The sequence below is a fragment of the Diabrotica virgifera genome, chromosome 7 (assembly GCF_917563875.1).
Source record: "Diabrotica virgifera virgifera chromosome 7, PGI_DIABVI_V3a".
NCBI lineage: Eukaryota > Metazoa > Arthropoda > Insecta > Coleoptera > Chrysomelidae > Diabrotica > Diabrotica virgifera.
In genome coordinates this window covers 188,119,333-188,139,977 of record NC_065449.1, presented here as the reverse complement: position 1 = coordinate 188,139,977, position 20,645 = coordinate 188,119,333, and the positions used below count along the sequence as shown (strand labels likewise).

Genomic DNA, 20,645 nt, shown 5'->3' with positions numbered 1-20,645 from the left:
TTGTTGGTCGACTTGAATCACTCTTAACTCGTCGTATTATTAAACTGGACTATTACAAAAATAAAGGAGCTAGGGAAAATGCATTAAATATTATATTTAACGTTTTTTATGTCCTTTATTCCGTTTTAACATAATTTTCCCGAATTGCTGAATCAGTAAACTACTAATAATATTTATACTTGCGCGTATAACTACACTTGGCGCCATTTTATTAAAACTACTTTCATCAATTTTGTTTGAAATGTGTGAACAACACACTTGACCGATTTTAGTTTCTTTTCCTGTCTGATAGTTTATTGTTCAGCATTTGTCTTTCCATAGATCTTTCTGCCTTTACTTTTTTTCCATATTCTCATTGGTAAACGTCCATGTCTGAGAGCCATATATGAGGACAGGGAGTATACATTGATTGAAGACCTTTGTTTTTAGATATTGCGGGTATTTTCTGTTCTTTGGAATATTAGACAGTTTTCCGAATGATGTCCAGGCCAATCTTATTCTTCTCTTTATTTCTTCGGCCTAATTCTCTTTATTTAATCTAGTGATTTGTCCTAGGTATATATACTCTTTTACTTGTTCTATTCTTGCTTGTGCCACTGTAATTATTAGTTCTTGTTGATTGGTCATGGTTTTTTTACTGTAATTCATCTTTAGTCCTATCTTTGTCGATTCTCTATCTAGTTCTTCCATCATTCTTTGTAATTCTTCACTTTTTTCTGTTACTAATACAATACCATCAGCATATCGTGATTAAGATATTGCCCGTTTATGTTTATACCCAAGCCATTGCAGTGTAGTTGAATCTTGTCTCCCTCCTCGGTTTATTTTAATAGACTCGGTTTATTTCATTAGCTTAATAGTTGTTGTTGCCTTGTTATATATACAGTCCCTGGCCATATTATTAGACGCACTATAAGAATTTATAAAAGAAGTAATTATGAGGTGATACTAAATAGGTATTTTGTATGTGCCAGACACAATTTATATCTATTATTTTATTGTCCATTTAATTGTCTAGTTTTTATCACAAACTAATCATCATTATTAATTAACAAATATGTATTTATTGACTCTTGAAAAAAACAAAAATAACGACAATTTATTTATTTATTTTTACAATTTAATTATTAAATGTTAAATATTTTGTTGAGCCACCTTTAGCCACTATTAGAGCTTTAATTATGCGCGGCATACTATCACTGCGAACCTGTTCTACGATACCTGTAGAATTAAAGCTCTAATAGTGGCTAAAGGCGGCTCAACAAAATAACATTTAATTGTCGTTATTTTTGTTTTCCTTCAAGGGTCAATAAATACATATTTTTGTTCAATAATAATGTTGTTTTATTTGTGATAAAATATAGACAATTAAATGGACAACCAAACAACATACATTGTGCCTGGTACATACAAAAAACCTACATAGTATCGCCTCATAATTAACATTTTTTATAAAATCTTATAGTGCGTCTAATAATTTGGTCAGGGACTGTATTTGTAATTAAGTCGGTATATCTGAAGTCTATTCTGCTGTTTTGTAGGGAAAGAATTCTCAGTGATAGATAGTAATGCTTATTATAATTATTAATGCATGTTGCTTTATGTTTTTTTTCTTTTTTTTGCAGAGCTTCATCCGTAGTTGTCTGGCGTATAGAAAGGAGGATCGAATCGATGTCCTTTCGCTGGCGAGACACGAATACCTCCAACCGCCGATGCCTAAACATTCGAGATTAACATCGAATCAGCAGCAGCAGCAACAACAGCAGCAACAACAACAATCGGCATCGTTTTCAGCGGGTATATTTGGAGCAATGAATGCCTCGTCATCCTCTTAGTAGGCCAGACCCCGGGGACGTATGAACCAAACTTCTACGACCAGAAGGAAAAAATTGCAGATCGAAGTTTTATGATTATTGGATAATATCTCTAAATGGGAATCGAAATTCGGCACGGGAAATGCCAAAGCGAATCAGTGTTATCGTTATGCGATCAGGAACGTTTTGCTTCCTTTGTTTAAAGCTAAAAATTTAAAAGAACTGCCCTTGAAAGTTAAAGATTTCCTAAAGAATCACATAACCTAATATTTACTATAGGTTGTTAATTTGTTATATAAGTTTACAAACACGGTTTTAAGTGTTTATGGCACAAACGCAAGGTTCCACCAGTGACGAATTTTTACTATTTAGATTCATGGTAGCCAAAGAACTTCAGTTTTGATTTTTACATTGGTTCAAAAGTCCCTCGGATCTGGCCTATAGTGCAGTGCTGTGTTTAATATAAGTTAAAACAAGAGACTTCTACTCAAAAAAGCTAGTGTTAATATGAATTCTTCTTTATTCGAAGAAAAAAGACTACGTGACCTATCTTTTTTTCAAATTAGACTGATTATTTTTTGTTTTGTTGAGTGAGGACGTTGTGAAGATAGTATTTAAAATGACACGTTACAGTGCGGATTCAAGTTTTTAAATCTCTTCTCTCGATGCTTATATGGCTTCCCCTTTTGTCAAATAGTTGACACAAAAATTGGGCGCAACTTAGAATGTTTTACTTTTTTTTTCATTTTTTTTGGACTGATATTTTTCACGACAATAGACGACTCATTGTTATTTGTATAATATTGTGGAACTAGCGTGTTGATATACAGCACGACCAAATTTACTTTGTATTTGAGATGTGGATACTGTCGTTGACTTTCAGTTTTTCCATATTTCCTGAATTTTATTTTGGTACCGTGCAGGTATTACTTGGCGAGACGTTACCAGCATAACATTAAAAAATTTGGAAAAATAGAACGTCAACACCAGTGCGCATTCATATCTCGAATTTGAAGTGAATTTGGTCGTGTTGTACTTTTATAATTTTTAATGTATCAGCATACTAATCGGAATAATGTATAAGTATATATAGTTGAATAGTGATTGTGATATTGCATTCAAATAAAATATAATTCCTTTTCTTAAGAGTAAATTTTTTTAAAAACAACTAACATAAATATTAAAATGGTCGTTTAAAAACGGTTGAACATTTGTTACTGTTTTGGTCCTATTTAACTGACAAAATAGTCATTGTGTTACATATAAAGTCCCTGCTCATATTATTAGACTCTCTTAGCAAATTCTGGTTTTCTTTGTTTCATTATCAATTATAATTATTACTGTTAGCTACATATAACAGGATTACATAAATGATAGTATCAACCTTTTTGTATATTTATTGAACTTTTTTTTGTATATTTATTGAACAAAAAAAAATAAATTCATAATTTTACTACAATATTAATGTATGAAAAAGAAAAGAAAATAATCGTTTTCGTTTTGATTCAATTCCAGTCTCTTGGCATTCTCTGACACCGTGTTTCGGGGTCTTCCCTTTTTCAAAGAAGCTTTCCAAGGAGACTGAATTGAACATTGAACCATGACGAAACGAAGAAGAACTGCATGTATTAAAATATTTGCAGCGGAGTGTGGTTAGACTGTCCTCTAACGGGGAATGACGAAATGAGTGAAAATAATTTGGACCATGAGTCGGTATTCTGTTAACCAAGATCCAATAGTACCAAGCGGCGCCGCTAGGAGAACACTCCAATAATGCGTCTCAGATTACTTTAATGAAACGTGGTCATTTTGTACTCTAAACCGAGTAAGGTATGAAAAAGAAAAGAAAATAATCGTTTTCGTTTTGATTCAATTCGAGTCTCTTGGCATCCTCTGACACCGTGTTTCGGGGTCTACCCTTTTTCAAAGAGGCTTTCCAAGGAGACTGAATTGAACCATAACGAAAGTTCTCCTAGCGGCCCTAGTTATTGGAGTGTTCTCCTAGCGGCACCGCTTAGTACTATTGTATCTCGGTTAACAGAATACTGACTCGTGGTCGAAATTATTTTCACTCATTTCGTCATTCCCCATTAGAGGACAGTCTAACCACACTCCGCTGCAAATATTTTAATATATGCAGTTCTTCTTCGTTTCGTTATGGTTCAATTCAGTCTCCTTGGAAAGCCTCTTTGAAAAAGGGTAGACCCCGAAACACGGTGTCAGAGGATGCCAAGAGACTCGAATTGAATCAAAACGAAAACGATTATTTTCTTTTCTTTTTCATACCTTACTCGAATTAGAGTACAAAATGACCACGTTTCATTAAAGTACTGAGACGCATTATTGGAGTGTTCTCCTAGCGGCGCCGCTTTTGAATCAAAACGAAAACGATTATTTTCTTTTCTTTTTCATACCTTACTCGAATTAGAGTACAAAATGACCACGTTTCATTAAAGTACTGAGACGCATTATTGGAGTGTTCTCCTAGCGGCGCCGCTTGGTACTATTGTATCTCAGTTAACAGAATACTGACTCGTGGTCGAAATTATTTTCACTCATTTCGTCATTCCCCATTAGAGGACAGTCTAACCACACTCCGCTGCAAATATTTTAATATATGCAGTTCTTCTTCGTTTCGTTATGGTTCAATTCAGTCTCCTTGGAAAGCCTCTTTGAAAAAGGCTAGACCCCGAAACACGGTGTCAGAGGATGCCAAGAGACTCGAATTGAATCAAAACGAAAACGATTATTTTCTTTTCTTTTACAATATTAATATTTACACTAAAATATTGAATGTTTGATATTAAAATATCTTGCTGTTATTTTTTCCTAAATGTCCATTAGAAAATGAAAATGAGGAGAATGATTATATCAACTAAACCTTGTTTTTTATTACTTCCTCGGCCAATTTCTTTTTTAGGCACTAAGAACAGACATTTATCAATGGGGCTTGTGTCTGGTAATTTGCCGGGCCATGGTTATAGAGGGATTACTTGCCCTATTTCTTATTGCTTTTAGCCGTATGGTAAGGTGCTTCATCCTGCATAAAAATCTTGCGACCATTGCCAAACCACTTGTGGAACCACCTTGTCTGCAAAACTCTTTTATACTGTTCCTGTCGCATAGTTCCTCCTACCACGTATGAACTCCTGAACACTATGGTTTCTTGGCCACTCATTCCAAGACCAGATCATTACTAAGGGGTGAAATTTAATTTAATTTAAATGTTTTTATTACACATCCCTTATCATTTATTTCATCTGGACGTCCTCGGACAAATTTGGCTCACAATTTGAAATGTTGCTTAATCATTCAAACATACCTGCAAAAGTGAATAAAAATTATTATTATAAGGTCTGAAAACAAAGTGATTTATATTAGATCACTTTTTGATAATCATCAATAGTTCAGGTTTTATGCAAGTTGGCCCAAACTGAGCGTTTGTTCAATATTTGTGGTGTTAGTTTTGGCTTCTTAACAGGCCTTCTACATTTGAACCCCATATTCAGTCAGTATTTCCGATTTTAATCTTACATTCTTCTTTGTAAAAATTGTTTTCTTCTTGCTTTATTTCCATTTTACTGATTTAAGAAAATATCACTTTCATAGCACATAATAATATATTATTAATATGAAAATAGTAGTAAATTAACCAAAATAATACAATTCTCAAACATAACCTCAAAAAATTGACGACAGAAAATCAGACGTCGATCCCGACCAATCATAGCAAACGTATCCGATCCGCTGTTGTCAGATGCGCACGGTGAATAGAATTTTGGACGTCTTCCCGCATCTTTGGAAAAATGGAACAAATTTTTCGACGAGTGAGCTTACTGATTCCTCCTATATTGTGCTTTGGTCTTTGCTGTCAGAATAGGGTTAGGTCGTGCTCATTTGTTATTTATGTATCGTACAAATTTCTGCGTACAGTAGCCTCCGATACTGAAAACTGCGCTTCTTCCAGTTTATTCCTTAAATCTCTATGGCTGGCTCATGTATGTTTTATTGCTAAATTTGACGTTTCTATTTAACTTTATGACTCAACCTTCGAACAGACCATCAAGATACACCAAACTTTTTGCGACTTCTATTTATGTGGCACTTTCTACTAGAGCAGTAATGGAAGAGATTTGCTCAACAGAAAGATCTTTACATTAATCCATCTGAAAAAAAAATAGATTAATTGTCTTGTTTTATGATTAGAAATTAACCAAATTTCAAACTAACATACAATATCAACACTCACTACTGCAAATTTTACAAAGGTTGAACAATCGCTAATTTTGAGTAAAAAACTAAAGTTGAAAAAATCAACTTACTGCATACTTTTGTAACATGTGTGGCACATGGGGCTTTTCATCGATTGTCATTTGTTTTGAGTTTCTATCCTATGTTGTATAATCTGTGTATAATATTAATAGGGCTTTTTATTCACAGTCATTTGTTTCGAGCTTCTGTCATGTCACATAATATTAATATATCTACGTCATACGTTTTTGGTATATACCAAGATACAAACCAAAGACGCATGACGTAGATATATTAATATTATGTGACACATGACAGAAGCTTGAAACAAATGACTGTGAATGAAAAGCTCTATATACACGGATTATACGACATATGACAGAAGCTCGAAACAAATGACTGTGAATGAAAAGCCCTATTGTCAAGTACAATTGTAAAGTCCTTTTCATGAGCATTTTTCAGTGAGTCACAGTTTTTCGATTTCTTTCTAACGCATTAAATTGTATGTGACAGAAAAAAAGGCACATCTCTGATTACAGACATTTATATCATTTATTTTAGTTATTCAAGTTGTCGATAGATGGCGCTATAATCGAAGAAAAAATTATTTACGAATTATATAATATATCTACGAATATAATCTGTACAATTTAATTGACTATATAAATCAAAGAAAATACCACTTTATAAATGCAATAAACACAATTGATTTGTTTTTATGTCTAATTGTAAATAAATCGTGACAGCTGTCAGATTTAACTAAAATGTCATGTTAGAATAAATGTCATAAATGTGTATTATCACGGACTTACCTTTTTTTCTATCATTTGTGACGCACTGAAAAATGCTCATGAAAAGGACTCTATTAACAATTCAATTAAAAAGTTCCACCATTTTTATCTAAATTATGTTGCATGAGTATTCACTAATTGTTATGCAACCCATTCAACAGCTCTGTATCAATGTGAAGATACTTTCCAGGTGCTTGAAATTAAAAAAACCTTAAATTTCTAGGGCGAATTTAATAATTTGAGCAGGGTCTGTAATGTAATTAAAGCTAGTCAAAAGCATCTTTTAATTACGTATTTCTTTATAATTAATACCTTGCATTAAGCATGTTTTTTGTTTGTTTTGACACTAAGACGTAAGATGTGTTATTTTTATCGCAAACAGATTAATTCTGTACAGTTTTCCAAAAACTGCTTCAAATATCATATTTGCATATGGTTTATACTATGATGCTTTAGTTTCTTTGATCGATTTTTCCCAAACCTTAAAAGTTTTCTGCCAGTAAAGTTAACGAAATTTTTAAATTTCTTTTGCAATTTGTTCTTTTATTCTAGTAAGTTTTTCTTATTTCATATTTCAGAAGTTGGAGAACGATATCTTCTAGGTTTTAGTGTTCAATTTTTTATAAATATTTTGTGTTTTTCATGATTTAAATTAACGTTAACGATTCTTACGTATTTTCGGGATTTTTCTTTAATATACCAGGGCGCATCTGTAAAAATATTAGTACATTTGGATGTTGAGAGGTGACTCATATTTTTTTGATGAAATTGCTTGAAAATAACTCATATAATAATAGTTGAGTTATCCTCCCACTCAAAAAGGTCCGGAACATTGTTTAAATAATCAAAATATCAAAAAATTAAGGAAAAATTCAATGTTTTTCTTCGTTTTTTGATTATAACTTTAAAAGTATTCATTTTCGAGAAAAGTTGCACTGACATAAAAGTTGCGTAATTAAATTTCCTAAAATTTAGGATTAGTTAAAACTTTTAAAAATTGTCACTCTTGTTGCAAAATAGCAATAATAGCGAAAAAAACATAAAAAAAACAAGTATTCGCGTTTTATGTTTTTCAACCATTTATACTACACTTAGGACCTTCGTATTTTACCCAGAAAAACTATATGATATAGTTAAACAATACTGTAAATTTCATTAAGATCGGTTTAATAGGTTTTGCAAAATAAATTTTGCAATCCAGCTGTCGCAAAAAAATTCATTTTTTCAAAATGTTGCAGGACTGAAAATAAAGCAGACAGCAAGTTGAAACTTTTTTTACATATAGAAGAATACTGTATCTTTTATTTTCAATTTGCAAAATTAAAATCGGTTAACTACCACGGTGTCAGGATTTTTTTAATAAACATTAATTTTTGGTGATACGCGCAGGACAGCGGATACGTTTGCTCTGATTGAGCATTCCAATGACCTTTGATAATGATTGATAAATTTTAATTTTTAGTACATTTCGATATAAATAAATAAATTTGTTTATTACAAAATAAAAACACATACTCTGTCCTTTGAAATAACACGTTTTTTAGCAAAAATTTTCGTTGTTCATATATTCTAACTTAGAGAATAAAAGTTTATTATTTTCAAAACATATGCAATTGTTTAAACAATATTTCACAAACAATAATCAAATTAGTTTAATTTTTGTGGAATTGAAATATTAAAATACAACAAAATATAGAGTAAAAAAATAATATATTAGATAAAGATTGGAAGAAATTTTTGTGGAAATCAACTTGTGTGAATCGAACACCGCTATCCTGCGCGTAGCACCAAAAATTAATGTTTATTAAAAAAAAAATCCCGACGCCGTGGTAGTTAACCGATTTTAATTTTGCAAATTGCAAATGAAAGATACAGTATTCTTCTATACGTAAACAAGTTTCAACTTGCTATCTGCTTTATTTTCAGTCCTTCAACATTTTGAAAAAATTAATTTTTTTTGCGAAAACTTGATTGCAAGATTTATTTTGCAAAATCTATTAAACCGATCTTGATGAAATTTACAGTATTGTTTTATTATCATTATTGTATACAGTATCATATATTTTTTCTGGGTAAAATATGAAGGTTCTAGGTGTAGCATAAATGGTTGAAAAACGTAAAATGCGAATACTTGTTTTTTTATGGTTTTTTCGCAGTTATTGCTATTTTGCAACAAGGGTGACAATTTTTAAAATTTTTAACCAACCCTATATTATAGTAAATTTAATTACGCAACTTTTATGTCAGTGCAACTTTTCTCGGAAGTGAATACATACTTTTAAAGTTATAATCAAAAAACGAAGAAAAAAATCGAATTTTTCTTTCATTTTTTGACATTTTGATTATTTAAACCATGTTCCGGACCTTTTTGAGTCGGAGGATAACTCAATTATTATTATTTGAGTTAATTCCAAGCAATATCTGCAAAAAAATATGAGTCACCTCTCAACGTCCATCTCAAAACAGATGCGCCCTGGACTATAAGGTAAAAGTGCCTTTTTTAAATAATAGTCATTAATCATGTATCCTATCAGTGTGTTGGGCAAAACGTATGAGAAAAGAGCGAAAACAAAAGATTTTATAATTGGTGTAAAACTAAAAAAAGTGGATATTTTGGAATATTCAGATAATCTATGTAGTTTACCGCCAGGTTTCTTCAAGGTAATGTTTTCTGCCTCAATTAATTTCAGTTGGTAGCAACTCAATCTTGTATCTCTATTTTTTGCAATATTTAAAAATAATAAAACAATTGGTTCAGCTCGATGGCCCAACGATCTGGCAGACTAAGTTCCAAGTGAATCAATAGTTTACTATATTGAGTTTCACACGTTAGAATCAGTGTGCTTGTATATTGCAAGCGGGTTTGCCATATTTCGCCCATTCTGCGAATTATCATAAATAAATCCTGATTTTGTATTCCCCAGCAGTTAACAGCGATAATCCTCCACACGTACCTGCCTAATACTACCTTTCACGGCCGCTGCCTTGAAGAGCGGCAACGTTGTCAAGAAAATTCTCATTTAGTTTGTATGGCCCTATCCTTCGTACACCGCATCGCATGTCGGAAATGCGCTGTAGGTTCATGTTTAGCCAAAAAAATATTTCGGGCGTAGCAATACATCCACTTCCACTTCGTTTTTTTGGCTTGCATACAAGTGCATCTGCCAGCACATTTCTTTCGTGTTGCAGTTAGTCTTGCTCTTAGCAATTCTGCAGCACTTCTCTCTAAAAAAACGAGAAGTCATCGATTGACGTGACGCCTCCTTTATTTTGTTTCGTGATTTGGATTTATGATGTAACCACTGAACTCGCTTTTTTTTACATTACATGATAAGTGATAAGGTTATGTAACGGATTTTAGTATTTTATTTCCTGTTTCTTTATTCCTAAAGATTATTATTATTTATTGCTTTATTTAGCAATATACATATTATAATCCAAAATATCTGCGGCTGTCAATTCGAATTAAAGAGGGAATTGACTTGGCTGTTGAATGTGTAGTATGTAGTCTCGCGACTTAGTGATATTCATTCAATGATCTCTACAGAAAGATGCCAAGATGCTAGAAAACAAACATATTATAAATAAAGCAATTGAATAAAATTACCTGGCATTAATCCTAAGTCAATTTCCTCCGCATTTACTACATCACAGTTTTGATTACTTCCAGTTTGTAACCTATAATCGTCTTTTTCTTCGCTTGGTCAGGTTCCTTAGTTTCACAATTTTGGTGCTCTAATACTCCTTTTGCTAAACAACACTATTTCGTCGTCTTTGTATATAATTGTTTTCTTGTTAGCTTATTATGGTCCTTAGATTGTAAACCGCGACAGTATGGTAGTCTTAGTACGAGTAAACATTTTAAAACATTGTAAAATATTTGTTAAAAAAAATGGCTAACTTTATGAAAAGGTCTATAATTGCTTAAACTTAGTTTTTGAATATTTCATAAATTGTGTACTTTTACTAAAAAATAACTACGTTGTTATAAACATTCCATACTTTGAATGCAGTGTTCAAATTCTTTATACAGAAATAAAAGTTAAGTTTATTTTCGGTTATCGTTAAATTGTGTTCCCTTTTTTGTGTCAACGATTTAACTGCTGTCCAATTACTTGAAGAATAAGTGCAAACTCATAGTCATATGTTTCCTTTTATATATATAAGAAAACTATATATATATATAGAAAATTGTTTAAGTTATTTTATGAAAGTGACCTTGCTTTGTACCATAGTGTGTTTGGTTCGCATTCCCCCCATCCTCATTGTGTCTCCTTCCTTCCTTTACTACCCCAATCTCTCATTATTCATAATAATAGTGTAATGTGTACAGAAAGAAAAAAACAACCTATGTTTGCCTGTTATTCAAATCTAAGATTTGTTTTATTCTGGAAGATTGCGGAGCCTTTTCAAAAGTTGCTACATTATTTCTACTAAGGACTGTTTTAAGTCCGAAGAATTGTAATAAACCTTGTAAACCTTTATTATATTTGTTTAAAATATATGTTATATACCAAACACATTTTTATTTCACTAAAACACATCTTAATGGCTAAATATGAGATTAGATTTACACAATCCACATGGAAATGAATTTACTATAGTCGACTGTAAACCATAAATCAAAATATAAAAGGTATATTAAAAATACCCTTTCGGTCTACACCACACAACGTTTTCGGATAGACAGTTCCATCATCAGTGCTGTTTACAAGGTATACATGGTTGAGCCACTAAAAATATCTGGGTAAAAACCCTTTAAATGGTGTAAAGTTAATATGTTACATTGTTACATCATGGCAACGCAGTACTCCCAACTATGTGGGTTGCTGGACTTGAGGTAAACCTCTATAGAATATAATAGAAGAGAAATATGCTTTATTGTCACTGAAAATATTACAATCTTATGGACAAAGCTTACATACAGTCAAAAAATAACAATAACAAATACAATTTACTAAAATTAGATAAATCTATGAAGAAAGCATCTCATGATGTAAAATCAAGTAAAAGTTCAAACATCACAATATATACAACAATGTAACGTAATAACTTTCCACCTTCGTTCCAGCTTTTCCTGTATGCCTTGTAAGCATCACTGATGATGGTATTGTCATTCCAAAAACGTCATATGATGTAGCCCGAATTGGTATTTTAATACATATACCTTTTATAAAGGATTTTTTAATCAATTTTCCATTAGATTTATACTTGAAACTGACAGGAATAATTTTTTTTTCAAATTAATTGTGGAACCGAAAAGCTGCAGAAAATTCGAAATTTCAAGCAATATATAATTTTTATACATAAGAACACGGATACCAACATTAACCTGTAGAACATTTGTAGCAGTGTACATAAAAATCAATAATTTCTGTTTCTTTTAATCGTTAATCAAAAATATGTCAACTATTATTAAGAAAAAGCTCCTTTATCTTGTATAATGAGACAGATCGTTTTTACTAGATATGGCTTGTTGGATATGAACTCATTTTTTGTTTGGGTTTGATATTCACAGAAATTTAGCAGCTTTGAGACGTTCGCAATTGATTTTGCATCAATTTGTTATTTTTGTTGACTGTAGGGTTTAATTTAGTCGTTATGTTTTTTACAAAATTCTTTGGGAGTTTATATACTACAATATTAAATACTAATGAAGTGTCCCCAAAATTTATTTTATGAAAATGTAGGGAGCCTAAAATATAATATTTTGCAACTTCTTCACAAGATTTTTTAATTGTGGATGTTCCGGCATTTGTTTGTATCACCTTTTTTTTCCTTTCTGGGAGCCATCCGTGCTTGCAGCCTTTTGGCTTATTGTGCTTTCTTCCGTTTGTTCTCATGTCGCCCAATCCAATATAGTAGTGCCCTTCACTAGCCTGTAAATGTCCATTGGGTTAGTGCCATATCACAGCATAATAAACGATACCAGCAAGGACACACTAGGATGCCGCCTTTGAAGTTAAAAAGTACGTAGCCGACATTGATCGAGTAGTACATCTCAGTGGTGATGTGATGTGCTCGTTCATCAGTGTTATGTGTTCTGCATTGCTGCAGTATCAGTTATTGCACTATCTTTATTACCCGTAAGAGTGTCGTTTTAAATATTTTCTGGAATTTCTGCAAAAGATTAACAATACAATCGCCATTCATCTTCAATATTTTGTGTTATGTCCCAATTATTGACATAATTCCCACAGGCATACGTATACAATTATGTTAAAAAATATTTATTATCAGAATGTCATAAAAGTTAAGTAAATCTGATAATTATGTACAAATCGGCAACACTGTCCATTTTCTACACTGTCTGGTACTACGCGAATAATGGCCGATGATCTGCGCAGTAATAGTGCGCGAACTTTTCCCGCCTTCTAGTGTGTCACTGCTGTTGCGTTTTCTATGCTGTGGTCATATGCTTTCGGACTTGATCTGCAGTCTCCATATATTGTTTGTCTCTTGCGATCCAGTGCTTTGCAGTTGCACAATATGTTTGACTGTCTCAGTCTCTCTATTGTATAGTCTGCAACTGAGATCTCCATTGTATTGTCCTATCATGTGTAGGTGTCCTTTTATTGGAAACTGTCCAGTAGGGAAACCTGTAGTCATTTTGAGCTGATTCCTGTTCATTTTGCACAGTTATTCAGCTCTTTGCGCATGTCGTGAGGTACAAATCTCTTCCCATGCTTTTGTGTGGAATTGTTATCCAGTATTCTTTGTGTTGTCTCCGTATCCAGCCTCTTAATCGGTCTCTGATTGTGCTTTTGGGCACGCCCAGTGCAGGTTCTGGACCGAAGTATCTTGTCGCTGGTCCTTGTCTAGCAAGTTCGTCAGCTTTCTCATTGCCAGCGATCCCTTGATGTCCAGGCACCCATATGAGTTTAACCGCGTTATGTTCCGCAGGGTGTCGAGTTCTTCGCGGCATTCCCATACAAGCCTGGATGTTATCCTTGGGTTCTTTAAAGCCCTCAATCTGTACAGAGGTACATGCTCCTAGTGGGATGGAACTGTTATAGTCCTTATCTTCACTATGTACTCCTGATTCCGACCAATCTTTTGTCTTGAACCCATCTGTATACCAGGTGTGGCCTTCATACATTGGATGTCTGCCAGGATCTCCCTATACCTTCCTGGAAGTGTATTTCTACGTGGAAAAGCATTTCCATTTTATATTTAGGGACTGCTAGCTCTGAATAACGATGTAGTCGATTTTGCTTTAGATTTTTTAGCCATGATATTCTTCTAGCAGGACTACGTTTACCTTGGATCTTTCCCTGAATGATCAAATGTAAAAGATGATATTTTTCAGGTTGAAATAGATACCTTTCACAGAAACCTTATGGGAAATGGCTCTCTGGCAAATGGTCTGAAACTTTGGGTTCTGGTAGTGCTTGATGTTTAGAACAATAGACTCAATGGGCGCATAGCTCCAAAAAATCATGGTTTTAAGATATAAGCCTCTGAAGTTATAGGTACAGTGAGGACGTGTGAGTTGGAATAAATTCATTTTCTCGAGAATGGGCGACTCTGGAGATAAATTACAAATCAGGTCGATTTTTATTTTTACATTATAATTTTTTGGCATATATATCATACTAGTGACGTCATCCATTTGGGCGTTATGGCGCAATCGATGATTTTTTTAAATGAGAATAGGGGTCGTGTGATAGCTCATTTGAAAGTTATTAAATTATCTATTCAATAATATAAATATTAACAATATTATTTATACAGGGTGCCCAAATTTTTTTTTTAATTAAATTAATTGAGACAAAAAGAATAATGTATATAATTTATTTAATTCGAAATATATTTTACTGTTGTCCGAAACCAGGAAAAAATATTTATTTGATAAATACATATTGTTTTTCGCTTAAATTCAATATTAAAGTTGCACCCACCTGCCTCTTAGCAGTTTGAACATTGAGTTTAAGTGAGAGGGGTCGTATGATAGCTTATTTGAAAGGTTATTTAATTCTCTATTCACTAATATAAACATGAACATAATTATTTATACAGGGTGCCCAATTTTTTTTTTGAATTAAATTAATTGAGACAAAGAGAAGAATGTATATAATTTATTTAATTCGAAATACATTTTACTGCTGTCAGAAAACAGAAAAAAATTAACATTGCTTTTCGTTTAAATTAAATGTTCAAACTGCTAAGAGGCATGTGGGTGCAGCTTTAATATTGAATTTAAGCGAAAATCAATATTTATTTATCAAATAAACATTTTTTCCTGGTTTCGGACAACAGTAAAAGGTATTTCGAATTAAATAAATTATATACATTATTATTTTTGTCTCAATTAATTTAATTAAAAAAAATTTTTTGGGCACCCTATATAAATAATTATTTTAACGTTTATATTATTGAATATAGAATTGAATAACCTTTCAAATGAGCTATCACACGACCCCTATTCTTATTTAAAAAAATCATTGATTGCGCCATCACGCCCAGATGGATGACGTCACTAGTATGATATAAATGCCAAAAAATTGTAATTTAAAAATAAAAATCGACCTGATTTTTAATTCTCCAGATAATAAGTCTCTTATAATCTCCAGAGTCGCCCATTCTCGAGAAAATGAATTTATTCCAACTCAAACGTCCTCACTGTACCTATAACTATATCTTCAGACACTTATATCTTAAAACCATGATTTTTTGGAGCTATGCGCCCATTGAGTCTTTTGTTCTACACATCAAGGACTACCAGAACCCAAAGTTTCAGAGCCTTTGACAGAGAGCCATTTCCCATAAGGTTTCTGCGGGGTCCTTTGTCTTAGATTTCCAGTCTTTATTCCTTTACCTGTGTCATTCATGCTTTATTTCCATGAAAAACTGTTGATTTTTCAACTTATACAGATGCACTTTCGTCTTCTATAATAACTATTCAGATGTCATTAGATTTTTTGGAAGTGTTGCCTTCCTATTAACTTTCAGTGTCCTTACATCTACATATTCTTTTCGTCAGATTTCTCCATTATAAGCACATACAAATGTGGCGGTACTTGCTGGTTTCATTTTAAACGCTCTGCCATCTCCTAATTCTGGTCCGATTTGATTGCTTTTCCGTTCTTCTTAAGATGCCTATCCGTTCCGGGTGTTAGCGATCAGCATGGTTATCCTAACTTTGCTTGTTGCTATTCGGAATAGTCCTATTGCTGATGTATTAAACCACTTTCTAAGGTTTTGAAGCCAAGATACTTCATCTCCTGGTATTTTCGTTATGTACACCCAATTACGTACTGCGATTTTTTGCCGTTTATCCTCAAGTTAACTTTTTTTGCATCTTCTCCCAATCTGAAGTTTCTCATTTAGTTTACTTTCCTCTGTAGTGACCAGTTCAGCATCGTCTGCATATCCTAATAATCGATGACTTTTATTTCTTAAAGTGCTCTTTCCATTAAATTAGCTCTTCCTAATTATTCATCCCAAAACCAGGTTAAACAGGACTGTCAAGAGTGGACCACTAACTATTATACTTTCTGCATACTCCTTTAATCATTTAATATATTTCGTCACTTTCTGATTCTCGACTTCAGTAATACCGTGTCTCTGTAGTTTTTCATAAGTTTGCTTTCAAACATATAAAAGACTTTGTCTTTCTCTTAACTTGTCCAATGTATTGGGTGAATGGTTTGGTTATTCTCATCTTGTGATAAAAGTTGGTTACTTCATGTGTTTACCTTGTAAACAAGATCGTTTATTATCCAGCAATGAAGATATTCAAACTTGAATTTTCTATGTGTTGGAATACTAATTTAAAATACTTGATATTATCATTACCTTTGTTTTTCTGAATTCACTCTTAGCAACCTCTAAGACTTTTTGTACCAAAGCCACGTCTTTTATTACTGTGGCTTCTATTTAAAAATGAGCTTTACAAAAATTCTTTGTATATTTGCAATTTTTTAAATATTTTTTCCAATTTTTCCAGTTTCAATTAGTTTTCCAAAGAAAATTCTTTTTTAGTAAATCTTATTTGTACGTTTTCTGATTAATTTGATCTCCTTTTAAAAGAGTAGGAATCGGAACATCAATTATATTTATCTATTTTGGAAATAAATATTAATTTTTGAGCAATAATATTGTAAATATATTAATGTGGATATTGTAGAAACAAATATAAAAAAAATATCAATAGTATCTATATAAATAATTTTTACATTTATAAAACTGGGCGTAGGACTAGAAAAACTTTCAAGAGTATAATAAACGAAAAAAAATTAAAATGTAGACCTTTGAAATCCGTACTCTAAATAATACATACTCTGTAATATTTAGAATGCATGCGTTTCATATATCTTTTGCTTAAATCATAATAGTCTTATATGATTGGTGATCCACCAATAGGTAGTTTTGTAAGAAAACAAATTTTGTAAATTTGAAAAAGAAAATAAAAACCAAAACCCATGCTTCCTAAAAGCTCATCTTGCATGTTCCTTCTTGGTTTGATGCTAAATCAATGATATCTCGATATTCAAAAATATTGAAAATACTTAGATTCTAAGTTATATAATAGTTATGTGTATATAAGTGACGGCTTAAACATTTTGAATATCTTCGAGGTTATATCATGCGGAATGTCTTAAACCCATACAAGATCAAATTTTTACGAAGAATGGACGGAGTTGGCAAAATTTTGCTAGGTGAGACTTCTTGGTTGAATATGGACGTTCCTGTATACTGGAGCTCCGAATGTTGTTATACTGTAAGCACTAGCTGGTTTTGTAAACTCCTCTGAAAGTAATAATGTAAATATCTTGTAATATTTGTGCTGCAATATTATAGTCTAGGTCCAAACGTAAGTAACCTTATAGCGAAAGTCCAGTAAGTCTGTTTTTTGTTGATATGACCAGGAATATGAGGTAGTAATAATTTTTTTTAATAAAATTGCAGTAACAAAATTTAACTAAATGTGGTTTTATGGTATTAAATAACAATATACGTTTATGTTGAATATATAGCCCTATAAGCTCTTCTGCAACCGTATGCCTAAACTGTTTTTCGTATAATGCTTCGAATATTTTATTCTTCTCCGGTTGTACTCTTTTAAAGAATTGGGTAAATTTTTTAGTCTTTCCAATTCCTACTTCTACCCTGTTTATTCGTTGTTGAATATCAACTCATAATAATCTTTGCTTATGATAATATTATTTATTCTACCATGACAATATTACCCAGACATTCAAATTCATTTAGAGCTAGAACTAGTGTCGAATATATTCCTTCAAATATCCTGTATAATTCCTGTAAAGTTGATCTAAATAAATAAAAAATTGATAAAAGTATGTAGGATGAAAGTCAACACATTTTCTTCGTATATGCTGCTTTACGTAGTTTATTTTGACCCATAAACTTGTTAAAGTTAATATTATTGCTCATTTTGTAATTGAACTGGTGTATAATTTATTATTTTGTATATCCTTTATGCCTCTTCTTCTTCTAGTGCCTATCCGTTTCGGATGTTGGCGACCATCATGGCAATCTGTACTTTGCACACTGCTAGATTTTGAACCAGAAAATTCTTCGCCTTCCTGGTCCCCGCTTTTCTTCTACTTTTCCCTGTAAAATTAGTTGCACCAATCCATATCTTTCGCTGTTCATCGCTTGGTGTTGTTAATTTCATATTTTTGTATATATGATATTAGATAAACATCACCAGCATAATCAGACCCGGAGCTAGGGTTTAAGGCGTCCGGCTGCAAAACTAGCATAGGTGCCCATATGTTTTTTTTTTAATTAGATGTTTGTAAAGTTTGTTTAGCAGTAAATGGTTGACTTCAATTAGTGCGGTCGTAAATATTATTAAATTTATCTGACTTGGCCCATTGTTAAGACCAGTTCGGACCGATAAACAAACGAGGTAGACAGAGTTGGTCTTTTGACAATTAACACAGACGGTACTCCTATAATAAAGTAAAGGATCCACAAAATTTACAATAATTACGACAACAAAAACAAAAAAAATCGGATGTACAATATATTGCTTTGCCTTATGTACCCGAAATTAATGTTTTCAAATGAGTTTTAAAATAATTTAAATCTATTTTAATTGCTAAGATTATAGAAAAACAAACATTCAAACATATTTAAATTTTACCTGAAACCGGGCCTTTTATACTAATATCGGTTAACCCAGGATGTTTATAGTCGGTACTATTGAAGTCAACCATTTACTGCTAAACAAACTTTATAATATTTGCAGAAAAAGGCTCATTTTGGCGCGCCCCCGCCCAAACAGGAGGCCTGAGCATAATCTAAACCTTCGAATACATCTTGTAATTATTGCCTAATTATACCGAACAACTCAGCAAGTAGGAGCTCATCCATGAGACATGAATTTGGTGCAATGTTTTCAAATTTATTTCTTTTATTTTTAGTTTAAATATTGCAGTTTTGTCTATAAAACTTCTTCCCCATTTCTTATTTCTTTCCATATTTCTTATATTTCTTGTGTTATGATGTATATTTATGTTCTAAGGCTCTGAATCTTATCGCATTGTTTGCTCTCTACATTTATAACAAATGTATGTCTCAGGCGTCACCACATATCTAACTCCTCAAATTCCTTTATGTTAAAGTCCACTATTCAATTCCATACAGATGAACAGAGAAGACATAGCCACTTAATCAGCGAGTTTCAATGTTTAATAATAATTATTAAAAATAGAAAAAATTCGTTCCTGAAAAATTTACTTTTTTGACTTAAGACCTTTTGGAATCCACCTCTTCAATTGTATATTGTGATTTCTAAAAATAATTTCAGTTTCAGTTGAAAATATTACATTGAGATTATTTCAAACAAGCTTTACCTCATAAGATATGTACTTTTTTGAAGTTAATATAAAGTAGCGCTTATTTGTGACTTTCCGTAAGTCTTGGCCCTAGACTAACAAGCAAAATATGTCCATATGGTTAAAAAAAAACTCGCAACTAAAAATTACATGTTACTTATTTATACTGTGCTGTTTGTGTAAAAAATAGTGGTATTCGCTCACCACGGACTTTTGTGATAAGAATAGTTAAAGTCATGTTCTAGAATTCAAAATGTATCGTTATATTGTTTATGTACTGTACCTATACTTTTATTTTATACAATCGTTCATTTTTTCTTTGGTATATGCTACCGTTGTACATACAGTGTGTATATTACTACACAGTAAAGTTTTCAAAATTAAGTTAATTTATTTTTCCTGCGATTTTATTATTAAAAAAAATATAAGTTCTACTAATTTACTTTGGATGTTTTCATTTAAGTTTGACACTGATTTTCAAAAATCATGAATCATTCTAATACAGCAAATTTTTAATCTTAAATTAATGGACATCAAGTCGGTCAGATAGCCAAGCTGGACAGGAGGTCGATCTTACTTCGCTTCGATGTTGAGGCTAACACAATTAATTTAAAATTATAAATATGAATAAGCAAAATATAGCAAAGAATGCTCAAACTATAGAGGAATAACACTTAAAAGCACAGTAAGAAAACTTTTTGCTAGTATACTAGAAAACAGGCTAAGAGAAAAACTAGAAAACACCTTTGAGGAGAGCCAGAGTGGTTTAAGAAAAGAAAGAGGGACGAACAATCAGATTTCCATAATAAGACAAATAATAGAAAAAGCTCTTAAAACAGAAAGAGAAATACAGTAAAACCTCCGTTAATTGAAATAATGAGGCCGTTTCGGATAACAAGAATTTCGTTTAAAAATAACATTGATTTTTGTATTTTTCTTATATCAAATTACATAGTATTCTTGGGCACAGTTGGCATTGT

The 20,645-nt window shown here is 32.1% G+C and overlaps 1 protein-coding gene across 20 annotated transcripts in view; it reads left to right on the top strand.

Annotated features, from left to right (window-relative positions):
* LOC114326009 (serine/threonine-protein kinase tousled-like 2) overlaps window positions 1–20,107 on the top strand; it is an 804,614-nt gene extending 784,507 nt beyond the window's left edge. For all 20 annotated transcript variants that reach the window (XM_050655809.1, XM_050655808.1, XM_050655815.1 and 17 more), the window contains one exon: window positions 1,626–20,107. In XM_050655809.1, the coding sequence (XP_050511766.1) occupies window positions 1,626–1,835 (210 nt within the window). In that variant the 3' untranslated portion in view covers window positions 1,836–20,107. The remainder of the gene's footprint in view (window positions 1–1,625) is intronic.
* Window positions 20,108–20,645: the final 538 nt, after the last annotated feature.